The sequence below is a fragment of the Protobothrops mucrosquamatus genome, unplaced genomic scaffold (genome assembly GCF_001527695.2).
Source record: "Protobothrops mucrosquamatus isolate PMUCROS unplaced genomic scaffold, P.Mucros_1.0 scaffold380, whole genome shotgun sequence".
NCBI lineage: Eukaryota > Metazoa > Chordata > Lepidosauria > Squamata > Viperidae > Protobothrops > Protobothrops mucrosquamatus.
The window spans coordinates 622,678-637,393 of record NW_015386712.1 but is presented as its reverse complement, the minus strand read 5'-3'; the positions used below and the strand labels follow the sequence as shown (position 1 = coordinate 637,393).

General features: G+C 37.4%; 1 protein-coding gene across 1 annotated transcript in view; it reads right to left on the bottom strand.

The window, feature by feature from the left end:
* Positions 1-14,716, bottom strand: part of STAB1 (stabilin 1) — a 115,794-nt gene that overhangs the window by 85,271 nt on the left and 15,807 nt on the right. Inside the window, exons 7-12 of the mRNA XM_029284120.1 lie at positions 14,017-14,133; positions 8,301-8,497; positions 7,684-7,820; positions 5,035-5,162; positions 3,622-3,710; positions 1,045-1,241 (exon numbers count right to left, since the gene is read on the bottom strand). Of these exons, the coding sequence (XP_029139953.1) occupies positions 1,045-1,241; positions 3,622-3,710; positions 5,035-5,162; positions 7,684-7,820; positions 8,301-8,497; positions 14,017-14,133 (865 nt within the window). The remainder of the gene's footprint in view (positions 1-1,044; positions 1,242-3,621; positions 3,711-5,034; positions 5,163-7,683; positions 7,821-8,300; positions 8,498-14,016; positions 14,134-14,716) is intronic.

Here is a 14,716-nt window from a genome sequence, read left to right as displayed (position 1 = left end):
GGTTATTAAGGCCTTTTGGATAAAATTGTGGTGGAACTTACAGCAAATTTTTAAAAGAAGAATTATTTTCTCACCTCAGTTGTTTCTCCTAGGTATCACACAAAATCTGGATGTAAAAGAAATGAATTTGATGTTGTATTGTTTAACTGCTGCCCGTTTGTTGATAGCTCAAAACTGGAAGAGTAAAATTTTACCTACAATGGAAGACTGGAGATTGAAAGTTTCGAACCTTGCTGAAATGGCAAAGATTTCGGTTTACTTGAAGAATCATTCAAACGAACAATTTTTATTAATATGGAGAAGATGGATTGTTTATATTCAAAAGAAGCATAGAGTGGTGGAATATAATCTAGGTTTTTAGTAAATTTGTTTTTCTTTTTTTTTCTTTTTAATATATTTTACCTATACATGTAGAACAATACATTTTGTGGAGTTAGAGATATTAATACTTGTTTACTTATATCTGAATATTATCCTGGGATTAGGTTTGGGAAGTCCGGGGGGGTGGGGGTGGGGTTTTTTTCATAGCATTGTGTAATATTTGTGATGGTTTTTTTATGATGAAAATAATAAAAAATTTATACATGAAAAAAAATAAAGTTGGAAGGGACCTTGGAGGTCAAATAATGACATTAAAAAATCAGTACAAACCAAAGTCAAAATGGGATCTAGACTCAATATGCATTATTATTATTATTATTATTATTATTATTATTATTATTATTATTATTATTATTATTATTATTATTATTATTATTATTATTATTATTATTATTATTATTATTCTTAAGCAAAAATATCATGAAATAAACATGAAAGATTTTTACCAAATATTAAATGAATGAACAAGCAGCAGGAACCATGATCCTGATACATAACATTATTAAGCAAAGGGATTCAGAGTGCATCACTTCTGTTGGCATGTACCTGCTAGACAGAAATCATGGGAGATAGGAGAGCTCTCAAATAACTTGGCCTTATTTCTAACTGTCTGCTTTCATACATGGCTGCTACAATCAAAGTACACTGCAATGCACCATTTACCTTTTCTGTACCCGTGTCAACACAATCGGTGGTATATATAGGGCAGCCACCATTATTGAAAAGACAGGGATTCCTGACTTGGCATACTCTCCCATTTCCTTGGTATCCCTCAGCACAAACACACTGATATTTGGTTTCCCCAACAGTCTTGCAAACAGCATGTGGGGAACATGGAGAGGAGTTACAGGGATCCTGGGCTGAAAATAAAGCAAATGAGAAATATTCAGAGCTATAATAATGCAAAGCCAACTTTCAATAATACTAGATTCTGTATCTGAAGAATCAAGCCTTTACCAACCAGAGGAATTAACTGTATCTTAAGATGCAAGCAATTCCCCAACTCTGACTATATGATTCTCCAGAACACCCAAAGACTATAGTGCTCAAACATGGAAGCAAAGCTTGAAATATCCAATCAATTTTCTCCATCATGTAGGATTTACCTCTTTATGTTTTTAAAACACTGGGAGTTGGGGTTAGGTCTACCTTAAAACCATTGGCCTAAATCAGACCCAAGTCCAAAGATATAATCCAATCCTTTATTTGCTACACCTAATGGCCAGAATCTTGCCAAATTAAAGATCTTCTAACGTAACAGTTGTATCTTGACAGATCTAGGGTGTAGCTACCCTGAACCTCTTTCTCCCTCCCCATCTCCCTCCAGTTCAGGATTGCAGTCCCTAAATTTGGGCTTCTCTCTGCCCAAAATCTCTTCCTCTGCTTTTCCAGATGCACATTCCTCTGCATGTCTTTCTCCAGAACAAGTGGGAATACTTAGCCCATTCTGGCTGATCTCAAAAAAGTCAGCCTAAATTAGACCTGCTTGCTCACTAGTTTATTTATCTGCAATCTAAGCTACTCCCAATTGAACCTGACTCTGAGTAGCACCTAATTCCACATCTTTGCATATTCAGATCACAGTAAAAACAAAATTAATGTTATATTATTTATATTATAATTAAAGTATATTATATTTATAAAATATAAATCATAACATGGGCCAAATTGATAGGAAAAATATTTTAAAAATGTAAAAAGAAGAACATCCCACTCAAAAGATCAGCAATTGATGCCTCTCATGATGCATGCCTCACTAGTCATAACATTCTGGTCCTAGGGCCATGTTTTCATGGACTTTCTGAAACCCTAAGAGGATGGAAGAAGCCATTCTGAAAACTGGGGACAAGCCATTCCAGAAAAGGGGACTTGCAGTTGCAAAGGTACCATCCAACTGTCCACGCAGATTGTAATCCCTGAAAAAAGGGATCCAGAATGAGGCTGTCCTGCTCAGTCTTTTAAGGCGAGCAGATATTCCTGGGAGAAGGCAGTCCTGCAGATATCCAGTCCCAAGCCATTTATTAATACTTGGATGACAGACAACTAAGAAATTTCAGGTGTGCAAAATAAAATATGAAGTCAAAAGGAAGAATGAAGTGGTAAACCATTGTGTAGACATAGAGTGAGGGAAAAAAATATTTGATCTCCTGCTGATTTTGTACATTTGCCAACTGACAAAAAAAATGATCAGTCTATAATTTTAATGGTAGGTTTATTTTAACAGTGAGAGACAGAATAACAACAAAAAAATCATTTCAAAAAAGTTATAAATTGATTTGCATTTTAATGAATGAAATAAGTATTTGACCCCTTCACAAAACATGACTTAGTACTTGGTGGCAAAACCCTTGTTGGCAATCACAGAGGTCAGACATTNAGGAAGTTTCTCCTTAGTTCTAGGTTGCTTCTCTCTTTGGTTAGCTTCCACCCGTTGCTCCTTGTCCTGCCTTCAGGTGCTTTGGAAAATAGCTTGACTCCCTCTTCTTTGTGGCAGCCCCTGAGATATTGGAACACTGCTATCATGTCCCCCCTCGTCCTTCTCTTCATTAAACTAGACATACCCAATTCCAGCAACCATTCCTTATATGCTTTGGCCTCCAGTCCCCTGATCATCTTTATTGCTCTTCTCTGTACTCTTTCTAGAGTCTCAACATCTTTTTTACATCGTGGTGACCAAAACTGGATGCAGTATTCCAATGTGGCCTTACCAAAGCATTGTAAAGTGGTATTAATACTTCACGTGATCTTGATTCTATTCCTCTGTTAATGCAGCCTAGCAGTGAATGAACAATGAACAATTTGTCCTTGTATGCAGGCATCTTGTATGCTTATGCTTGAATTGTTCATGTAGGTACCTTCTCTCCAGTTATTTAGCTTCCTGGGTATTACAGTGGGTTCTCACTCTGCCATATACTGTAGTGTTCTGACACAGTTCTTTTTGTGTCACAGTGGATGGTTACTGTTGAAACTAAGAATGTGTGGAGTGTTGGTGGCCTTATGATAAACTGTGGTTTCTAGGCTTCACCTTCTTTGCAAGTTCTGCAAATAATTATCCCTCTATCTCTCCCTTCCCCTCCATTGTAATTGTCTCTGAAAAACAAATGCAGTGAGTAAAAATACCAAATGAAAAGAGCACAAAGCTTTATGGAACTGATAATCCTGCTCAAGAAGGACTGTGGTAGTTTTACTTCAGACACAAATACCAGGAGTAATAAAGTAATAAGAGGTAAGAGTACTTACACTGATGTGAAATGGAGGAAAGATGGATCCAGTAGGCACAAGTACTGTGAAAGGCCCATAGTTCTCCAGGAGTAATGAACAACCCTTACCTGTTAAAAAATCCATACCACATATTCATTTTTAAAAAAACTTGAATATCATAAATAATCATACATATTACTGGAAGCATTTTCCTTAACAGAATATATGTCCTATTTGCAATGCCTTCAGCTAGATGTGGAGGTTGAAGTTTTTATGAAGACATCTTCATTATATTTCTGATTCTATCCCCTACTTGGGCAACTCTGAACTTGATTGAGAGGTTGAGGGAGACAACTCTTCCTCAATACCCTACAATATTTTCCCAATCAACACTGGTCACCCAGCTGCTACTTGCCAGACCAGGAAACATATGCAAGTACTTACCTATTTTCCGCCAAAAGGGAAGCAAGATAGAGCATATACTTAATTTCCCATTTTAATATGTAAGTCTACTATATTCATAGTTAGAAAAGTCTTTTAGGTATATTTGGAATCTGTATTGAATTTAGTTTATTAATATAATATTGAAGTATGTCTAGTATTTACATCCATCCCAAAAGGAAAGAAAAACCCACCAATTTTTTTTTAGCATCTTTAGATATCAAGGCTTCTTTTTAAAGACAATAAAAAAAATAAAAGTTAGGAGACCTAGCTAACAAGTTAATTTAATCAATGCTGCTACCCTTTAAATAAACACACCTGCCTTGAGTACAGTAGGATTCTTCCCACTTACAATAACAATATGTATTCAAAGAAATCAACCTGAAACAACTAGAATATTTTTAATAATAATAATAATAATAATAATAATAATAATAATAATAATAGTAGTAGTAGTAGTAGTAGTAGTAGTAGTAGTAGTAGTAGTAGTCCTTGGTAAGGACTCCATAGGTAGACAAAAATGCCAAATCCAGCCTGAACATCTGGCTGACTGTGCAATGATTAATAATAATAATAATAATAATAATAATAATAATAATAATAATAATAAAGTTGGAAGGAACCTTGGAGGTCATCTAGTCCAACCCCCTGCTCAGGAAGGAAACCCTATACCATTTTGGACAAATAGCTGTCCAGTCTCTTCTTAAAAACTTCCAGTGTTGGAGCATTCACCGCTCTGGGGGCAGGTTGTTCCATTGGTTAATTGTTCTAACTGTCAGGAAGTTTCTCCTTAGTTCTAGGCTGCTTCTCTCCTTGATTAGTTTCCATCCCTTGCTTCTTGTCCTGCCTCCAGGTGCTTTGGAGAATAGCTTGACTCCCTCTTCTTTGTGGCAACCCCTGAGATATTGGAACATGTCCCCCCTCGTTCTTCTCTTTGTTAAACTAGACACCAATTATTTTCTACCAGATTGCAGTTATATATAGTTAAATTCACTCAGAAAAGAAACTTACCAAATATTGCCAGTGCACCCTTCAGATAATTTTGATATCGTCCTCTTTTATTTTTCTTAATGAGTTCACTCAGGAGAGTTTTGTAACAGGAACCTCCAACTTCAATTTCTCCCTTTTGGCAGATGCAGCTGAACAAAAGAGGGTAATATAAGATGAGATTTGGGCAACTGCCCTATTATTAAGTGTTTCACAGTCAATTCACATTAATTTAGGAATTATTTAGCAGCTACAGTTTTACTCCTTTATTAAAGGGAACACCAGAAAATATAGACTTATTCAAATATTTACATCCAGGGATTCAGATCTGTCACTTCAATTAATATAGGGATAGTTTGAAAAAGAAACAACAAAATTCTCAGTTGCAAATGACATCAATAATATCAAGATCATTTTGGGCATGTACAGGTAGTCATCAACTTACAACCATTCATTTAGTGACCAATCAAAGTTACAAGTTACTGAAAAAAATTGAGTTACGGTCGTTTTTCATACTTATGACTATTGCGTCTTCATGGTCACATGATCAAAATTCAGATACTTGGCAGCTGATTCACATTTATGATGGTTGCAGTGTCAGGGGGTCATATGATCACCTTTTGTGACCTTCTGACAAGCACAGTCAATGGGGAAGCCAGATTGATTTAACAAAGTGTTACTAACTGCAGTGATTCATTTACTAACTGTGGCAAGAAAGGTTGTAACATGAGGCAAAACTCACTTAACAATTGTCTTGCTTAGCAATATAAATTTTGGGCTTAGTTGTAGTCATAAGTCAAGGATTACCTGTGACAAAAGGCTTGGAAAATACCAATATCAACCTTCCTCAATTGTGCCACCCTGATCACGTTAAGCTTCGAACCCAGTGTTGTTTGAGCATTGCAGGAGTAAAAGTCCAACATATCTGAGTATCATATTGGGGAAGGCGGCCCTACTTCCTATCTGAATTTGTCAAATGTCCTAGGTCAGGGGTAGGCAACCTTGGCTCTTTTATGACTCGTGGACTTCAACTCCCAGAATTCCTGAGCCAGCACCGCTGGCTCAGGAATTCTGGGAGTTGAAGTCCACGAGTCATAAAAGAGCCAAGGTTGCCTACCCCTGTCCTAGGTGAACCAGTGTTTCTTTTCTTTCTTATGCCTACATATGTAAAATGAGACGTTAATAATATTGGCATTCCATGCTGGGAAAGATGCAATCTCTGAACATCAATTTTATGGAAAAATGTAATTTTAGTAAAACCTGAAATAGCAGAGTGGAGTTTATTTGGTATCTAAAAATGCAGGTTAGAAGGAGGGTAATAAAATGCTCAAGATGGCTGACTGCCACTGGATTTGCATACAATTCCAAGGAAAGCATATGGTTTTCAAAACATTTCCAAGACAATGATTACTCACTGTAAAAGTGGGTACTACTGAGACTCACAACTAAAGAAGGGCATAATTGAGCTAGTCTTCAAAGGAGAAGCACCATTCTTCTCTTGCAGTCTAGTGGCTCTCAATGAGGCTTGAATGAAGTTGCCACTTGAACAATTTTGCTCCGCATAATGATCATAAAAAGGCCAAAATAGAAAAATGTCTTTCTCAAGGAGAAACATTGCAGACTGCCTTCCAGGTATTGGCTTCTAATATTGGAAATTAAGACTTCCTTTCTTTCATATTTTCATTAATAGAGGATCAGCAGCTTTCCAGTACAAGCTACCAAAGCTTGCTGCTTTCAATAAATAATAGATACTGTACATTTTAGGAATGTTGATGTATTTGCAGCTATTGCCATATTGTATCAAGCATATAATTTGAGTAAGTTTACAGTGTGGATTCCCAAGTCTAAAATAGCTGCCATCAATATTCATCTGTATTCAAAAAATACCCTTCTATTTTTGGATATTTTTCCAATATACTGATTTGTTTTAATTGTAATTTGAAAACATATATTAGGCAAGCTTATGCTTCAGATAAAGTGCTAATACTTTGGGATGTGTTGCTAGGGATGGGAACACAATATGTCAATGGACTGCAAATCCCACCAGTTCCAGCTAGCATAGGCTGATTAAGGATGAGTTGAGTTAATGTCCAGCAACTGGAATTCCATAAACACCCTACTTCTACTCTACTTCTACTCTAATCACACACCTCCAGTAGTTGTGGTAGTCACTTTGGAATGTCAGAGTCTCTTGGCCTTACTTAATGGGTTATTAACAGCCTCGATGACTCCAAATACATACAAATTAGAATGTATCTATGGAAAATTCAGTATGATCAGAGATGCAGTAATGAGGAAAGAGGCAAGTTAAGAATTTACTTACTTATTTGCTATAAATTATATTTCACCCAAGTGTAATTATCCCTTTTTGATAGGAAACTGGGAGAAAGGAAACACAGAAGTACTGTAGATGGTGTTTGTGATCATGGATCTTCTACCTACCCTGTCTGATCTGAGCTTTTTAGGAGAAAAATAGGATAAAACACTTAACAGAAAATTAACACATGTATCAAGAAGTACATTTCACTGGGAACTAGCCCCCCCCTCTCTTTCTCTCTCTCTAAGATAAATAGAAAACATGTAACCAGACTTCTGAATTTAGCATTATAGCAAACAACAGAGATCCAGAATAACTTCTATATTGAATTCATGCTGGGCTTCTGAATTACTTACTTGAAAGACCCATCAGGGGTCGTTTCACACCTTTGTACACTGCTGTCACAATAATTTCTTGGGCATTCATTGGTCAATATGCATTCATTTCTCCCGTCTCTTTTCCTTTGCATTCCTGCTTTGCATTGGCAATTTGGCTGTGGAAATAGAAAGAAGACTAGTCACAATTCCTTAGGTTCCATGCAAGGTTTTAAAGGTAATAACCAACACTTATAAATAATAATAATAATAAAGTTGGAAGAGACCTTGGAGGTCAAATAATGGCATTAAAAATCAGTACAAACCAAAGGCAAAATGGGATCTAGACTCAATATGCATTATTATTATTATTATTATTATTATTATTATTATTATTATACTTAAGCAAAAATATCATGAAATAAACATGAAAGGTTTTTATCAAATATTAAATGAATGAACAAGCAGCAGGAACCATGATCCTGATACATAACATTTTTAAACAAAGGGATTCAGAGTGCATCACCTCTGTTGGCATGTACCTGCTAGACAGAAATCATGGGAGATAGGAGAGCTCTCAAATAACTTGGCCTTATTTCTAACTGTCTGCTTTCATACATGGCTGCTACAATCTAAGTACACTGCAAGGCACCATTTACCTTTTCTGTACCCGTGTCAACACAGTCGGTGGTATATATAGGGCAGCCACCATTATTGAAAAGACAGGGATTCCTGACTTGGCATACTCTCCCATTTCCTTGGTATCCCTCAGCACAAACACACTGATATTTGGTTTCCCCAATAGTCTTGCAAACAGCATGTGGGGAACATGGAGAGGAGTTACAGGGATCCTGGGCTGAAAATAAAGCAAATGAGAAATATTCAGAGCTATAATAATGCAAAGCCAACTTTCAATAATACTAGATTCTGTATCTGAAGAATCAAGCCTTTACCAACCAGAGGAATTAACTGTATCTTAAGATGCAAGCAATTCCCCAACTCTGACTATATGATTCTCCAGAACACCCAAAGACTATAATGCTCAAACATAAACAAAGCCTGTAATATCCAATCAATTTTCTCCATCATGTAGGATTTACCTCTTTATGTTTTTAAAACACTGGGAGTTGGGGTTAGGTCTACCTTAAAACCATTGGCCTAAATCAGACCCAAGTCCAAAGATATAATCCAATCCTTTATTTGCTTACACCTAATGGCCAGATTAAGGATCTTCTAACGTAACAGTTGTATCTTCACAGATCTAGGGTGTAGCTACCCTGAACCTCTTTCTCCCTCCCCATCTCCCTCCAGTTCAGGATTGCAGTCTCTAAATTTGGGCTTCTCTCTGCCCAAAATCTCTTCCTCTGCTTTTCCAGATGCACATTCCTCTGCATGTCTTTCTTTAGAACAAGTGGGAATACTTAGCCCATTCTGGCTGATCTCAAAAAAGTCAGCCTAAATTAGACCTGCTTGCTCACTAGTTTATTTATCTGCAATCTAAGCTACTCCCAATTGAACCTGACTCTGAGTAGCACCTAATTCCACATCTTTGCATATTCAGATCACAGTAAAAACAAAATTAATGTTATATTATTTATATTATAATTAAAGTATATTATATTTATAAAATATAAATCATAACATGGGCCAAATTGATAGGAAAAATATTTTAAAAATGTAAAAAGAAGAACATCCCACTCAAAAGATCAGCAATTGATGCCTCTCATGATGCATGCCTCACTAGTCATAACATTCTGGTCCTATGGCCATGTTTTCATGGACTTTCTGAAACCCTAAGAGGATGAAAGAAGCCACTCTGAAAACTGGGGACAAGCCATTTCAGAAGAGGGGACTTGCAGTTGCAAAGGTACCATCCAACTGTCCACACAGATGGTAATCCCTGAAAAAAGGGATCCAGAATGAGGCTGTCCTACTCAGTCTTTTAAGGCGAGCAGATATTCCTGGGAGAAGGCAGTCCTGCAGATATCCAGTCCCATTTATTACTACTTGGATGACAGACAACTAAGAAATCTCAGGTGTGCAAAATAAAATATGAAGTCAAAAGGAAGAATGAAGTGGTAAACCATTGTGTAGACATAGAGTGAGGGAAAAAAATATTTGATCTCCTGCTGATTTTGTACATTTGCCAACTGACAAAAAAATGATCAGTCTATAATTTTAATGGTAGGTTTATTTTAACAGTGAGAGACAGAATAACAACAAAAAAATCATTTCAAAAAAGTTATAAATTGATTTGCATTTTAATGAATGAAATAAGTATTTGACCCCTTCACAAAACATGACTTAGTACTTGGTGGCAAAACCCTTGTTGGCAATCACAGAGGTCAGACATTTTTTGTAGTTGGCCACCAGGTTTGCACACATCTCAGAAGGGATTTTGTCCCACTCCTCTTTGCAGATCCTCTCCAAGTCATTAAGGTTTTGTGGCTGATGTTTGGCAGCTCAAACCTTCAGCTCTCTCCACAGATTTTCTATGGGATTAAGGTCTGGAGACTGGCTAGGCCACTCCAGGACCTTAATGTGCTTCTTCTTGAGCCACTCCTTTGTTGCCTTGGCCATTTGCTTTGGGTCATTGCCATGCTGGAATACCCATCCACAACCCATTTTCAATTCCCTGGCTGAGGGAAGGAGATTTTCACCCAAGATCTGACAGTACGTGGCCCCATCCATCATCCCTTTAATGTGGTGAAGTTGTCCTGTCCCCTTAGCAGAAAAACATCCCCAAAGCATAATGTCTCCACCTCCATGTTTGACAGTGAAAATGATGTTCTTGGGTCACAGGCAGCAGTACTCCTTCTAACATGGCAGGTTGAGTTGATGCCAAAGAGCTCAATTTTGGTCTCATCTGACCACAACACTTTCACCCAGTTCTCCTCTGAAACATTTAGATGTTCATTGGCAAACTTCAGAAGGGACTGTACATGGGCTTTCTTGAGCAGGGGAGCCTTGTGGGCACTGCAGGATTTCAGTCCTTCACGGCGTACTGTGTTACCAATTGTTTTCTTGGTGACTATGGTCCCAGCTGCCTTGAGATCATTGACAAGATCCTCCCGTATAGTCCTGGGCTGATTCCTCACCATTCTCATGATCATTGAAACTCCATGAGGTAAGATCTTGCATGGAGCCCCAAACTGAGGGAGATTGACAGTTATTTTATGTTTCTTCCATTTGCGAATAATCGCACCAACTGTTGTCACCTTCTCACCAAGCTACTTGGCGATAGTCATATTGCCCATTCCAGTCTTGCTTAGGTCTACAATCTTGTCCCTAACATGCTTGGACAGCTCTTTGGTCTTGGTCATGGTGGAGAGTTTGGAATCTGGTTGATTGATTCCTTCTGTGGACAGAAGCTTCTTTAAGAGAGTGCTCCTAATCTCAGCTCATTATCTGTATAAAAGAAACCCGGAAGCCAGAAATCTTGCTGATTGATAGGGGATCAAATACTTATTTCACTCATTAAAATGCAAATCAGTTTGTAACTTTGTTGAAATGCATTTTTCTGGGTTTTTTCTGTTGTTATTCTGTCTTTCACTGTTAAAATACACTTACCATTAAAATTATAGACTGATCATTTCTTTGTCAGTGGGCAAACGTACAAAATCAGCAGGGGATCAAATACTTTTTCCCCTCACTGTATAATTACCAGAAGCTCAGTTTACTCAAGGGAGACTTGGTTTTATTTTCCTAATATGTTTACATAACACTCTGAAGGGCCTCTAAGTTAATTGTTTATGGACAGAAGGATAACTATCCAGAAAAATAGATAAGAATTGTTGGTTGCCTGGCTTTGACCAAATCCTGTGGTCTTTCTTTTGACTTTGCTCAACTTTATCACACACAGACTATTGTTGACTTTGGCTAGTCCTTCCTTCTCAGGAGCTGAGTGAAGTTTTCAGACACAGGGCTCTTTCCTTTGAAAAAATAAACAAGTACTCTCCCATGAGATTCACAAAAGTCAAAAGATGGGTCTTTAATATATTTATTTTGATCATCAACCTCAGTTGGATGGAACAGGAGCAGGAAGGATATGAGAAAGGAACCTTTTGGAAAACAGGAATAAAATCTTATAATAACAATAATTAAATGAAATTGAATTCACCAATTCCCTGACTTTTTCTTGCTCTGGTTTTGAAAGTGATTTTGGACAAGGTGAAGAAGCTTTAGCAGGAGACAGTAGCTAAACACCTCTTTTATTGCTTTGGGTCTTGTTATAGTTTTCAGTGTCATCGATTGTGAAGCCCTTCTGTATTGCTTGGTGTTACTGGAGTTTAAGAGCCAAAGAAATCAAGAGCAAAGGGGCTTCTATTTGTTGAGTTGATCTCCTGTTATGGCTCTTACTAGCAAAGGATTACCTTCCTTGGTAATTAACAGAATAGATTATGATAATCTATTCTGCATATGGGTCATTTGAAGATACTTCAGTCAGTTCCAAATGTAGGCACCCAATTAATTTCAGAAATAACACAAATGGAATATATGAATAACAGGATTGTGGTATCATGATTTTTTTTCCTGCTTATGTGCTACATCTACTATATTACAGTCATAGAATCAGAGAACTGGAAGGGGACATTTCAAACATCAAGTCCATTTTCTGATCCCACAGAAGTACCTCTGACTGAAGGCTGTCAGGACAAAAGGGCAGGGAGCTTCCACATGATCTTGCTGACCCAGAGTCACTTCCCAAACCTTCTCACATGAACCAAACTAGGTACTCAAACTCTAATGCTTGCATTTTCTTTCTCAAGGAAGAGATTCCTTTGGATCTCTTACATTTTGCTTGTTATTTTGAATTAAGTTTTCAATCAGTCAAGATCATTTTGAATGCTATTTCTCTCTTCTGTAATGCAGTTAGAAACTTCTGAAGGATTTGACTCAGCCTTTCCTCCTTCCAAGGTTGGTAAAATGAGGACGCAGATCGTTAGGGCCAATATGCTGACATTTGTAAACTGCTTAGAGAGGGCTGGAAAGCACTGTGAAGCAGTATATAAGTCTAAGTGCTGTTGCTGTTAATAGAAATGACAAGAAGGGTATAGGCTATGTAGTGAGGTTTGGAGCCTGGCTCCCCACTGCAGATATTCTGTACCTGACATTTTGTATATATCTGCCTTGCTCAAATCCCTCATATTGTAGGGTAAAAATATAAATAAAAGTAAATTCAACATTGGTAAAAAATACCTTGGATTAAAGAAAATCTCTCTGAGTTGGCTGTGCCTGAGAACCTCAAATAACTTCTGAGGACTCCTCAAAAATTAGCCCATTTTTCCTAGTTAAAACACTGAGGTGTGAATTATTTCTAAATCACATTTCATGCCTGCTATGAATTCTTTAGCAGCTTTGTGGTTTTGGGACACTTACATTCTCTGTGCTTTAAGGACTTCCAGAACAGTTTTCCTAACAATGACTGTAGCAACAACTGATCTTTATGTTTACAAGCCCACTGTAATATTCATTTATATTTATTTATTTTAAAGATCTATGTGGCCGCTCATCTTAAGCAACTCCAGACAACTCATCCCAGAAAAGATACAGAAGGTAAAACAGAAGATTAAAATAAAATAATAAAATAAAAATGTAAAACAATTTTCTGATTCTCTCAATTGCTGTGGTTGCAGTCTGCAGGCTGGAGCAGGCTGTGTGGCAGAGCGCCAGTCTCCCCAGTGACAAAACAAATACGCATACAAAGCCCCATTTGTGGTGCTTTTCCGAGGAGGTGGTGTCAAGTGGTAGAGAGAGGGTGTGTGATCCATGTGTGATAGTCTTTATAAAATGCATTAATGATTTACTGCTACAGCAATGGCAGGGAGACATTATAGTCTAGAAGACTAGCCTCCCATATGAAATACCACTTTTCTATTTTCAACAATTAGAGGTGTTTGAAGTGCTATTTAATCCAGAACAAAGCCACCTGTACAAGGAGGAGCATCAACAGGCTGAGGCAAAGCCCAAGTTTCATAGAAGCACAAAAAAACTTTTCAGAAGGAACCACTTGGTGGTTGTGGAATGCTGAATGTTGTTGGGAGGAAAAATGAACAATCAGTTGGCAATAAGAATGATATAGAACAATTTATCCAGCCTGGTTTCCTCCAGGTATCTTGAACTACACGTTCCATCATGCCTTAGAATGTTGATTGACAATGAGTGAAATTTAGTTTAACACTGTTAGGAAAGACTGGAATAGAATGCTCTGGAAGGACACATGGTTGATGGACTGGAACCACTGAAGAACGTTTGCCATTACTTCTTATAGATTCATTTTATGAATTCAGCTTACAAGCATTATAAAGAAAACACATGTGGGGTGGCTTTAAAATGCTCTAACATGCTACATAAATGTTTAAGGTTTTCTCTTACCTAGACAATGTATCCCAATCTTCTGGTAGCCTGGAATACAGTCACACTCAGCTTTCCCATTCTTTACCACACACAGGGAGTTTGCTTCACAGATTACTCCATCACAATTGGGAACTTCTGGAATCACCAAACAGAATTATTTGAAGTTAGAGCCCCTAAAGAACATGAAAATATCTTTTATCTCCATAGCTACAGATATCTGAAAGTTATGTCCCAAGTATGCAAAGGGATTTATGAGGAATTATTCACAGGAGTCCAATCACTTAGATGTGTCTTCATCGGAGAACTGGAATTATATTTTGTGTTCCATTTTGACTGTCTCTTTATAGCTTGTCTATTTTAAAACAGACTCCCCAGGATTAGGAATTTAATTAAAAACACTACATATTTACACACAATCAGAATAGCATGTAATAATTCTTCCCAGTGCTTTTTTTTTGTAAAAAAAAGAAAAAGGTGCCAGAACTCACACATGTCATACAACCCGCCTTGCCTACCCTACAAGGTTCCATCCAAAAAAGGTGCCAGAACTCTGCTCTGGATGTTCTAAGACAAAAAAAGCCCTGATTCTTCCATTCTACTGCTTTAATTTGCTCTCCCACTTTAGAACTAATCCCTCTGCCCATAAACAGCAAATAGAAGTCTCTCTCTCTCTCTCTCTCTCTCTCTCTCTCTCTCTCTCTCTCTCTCTCTCTCTCTC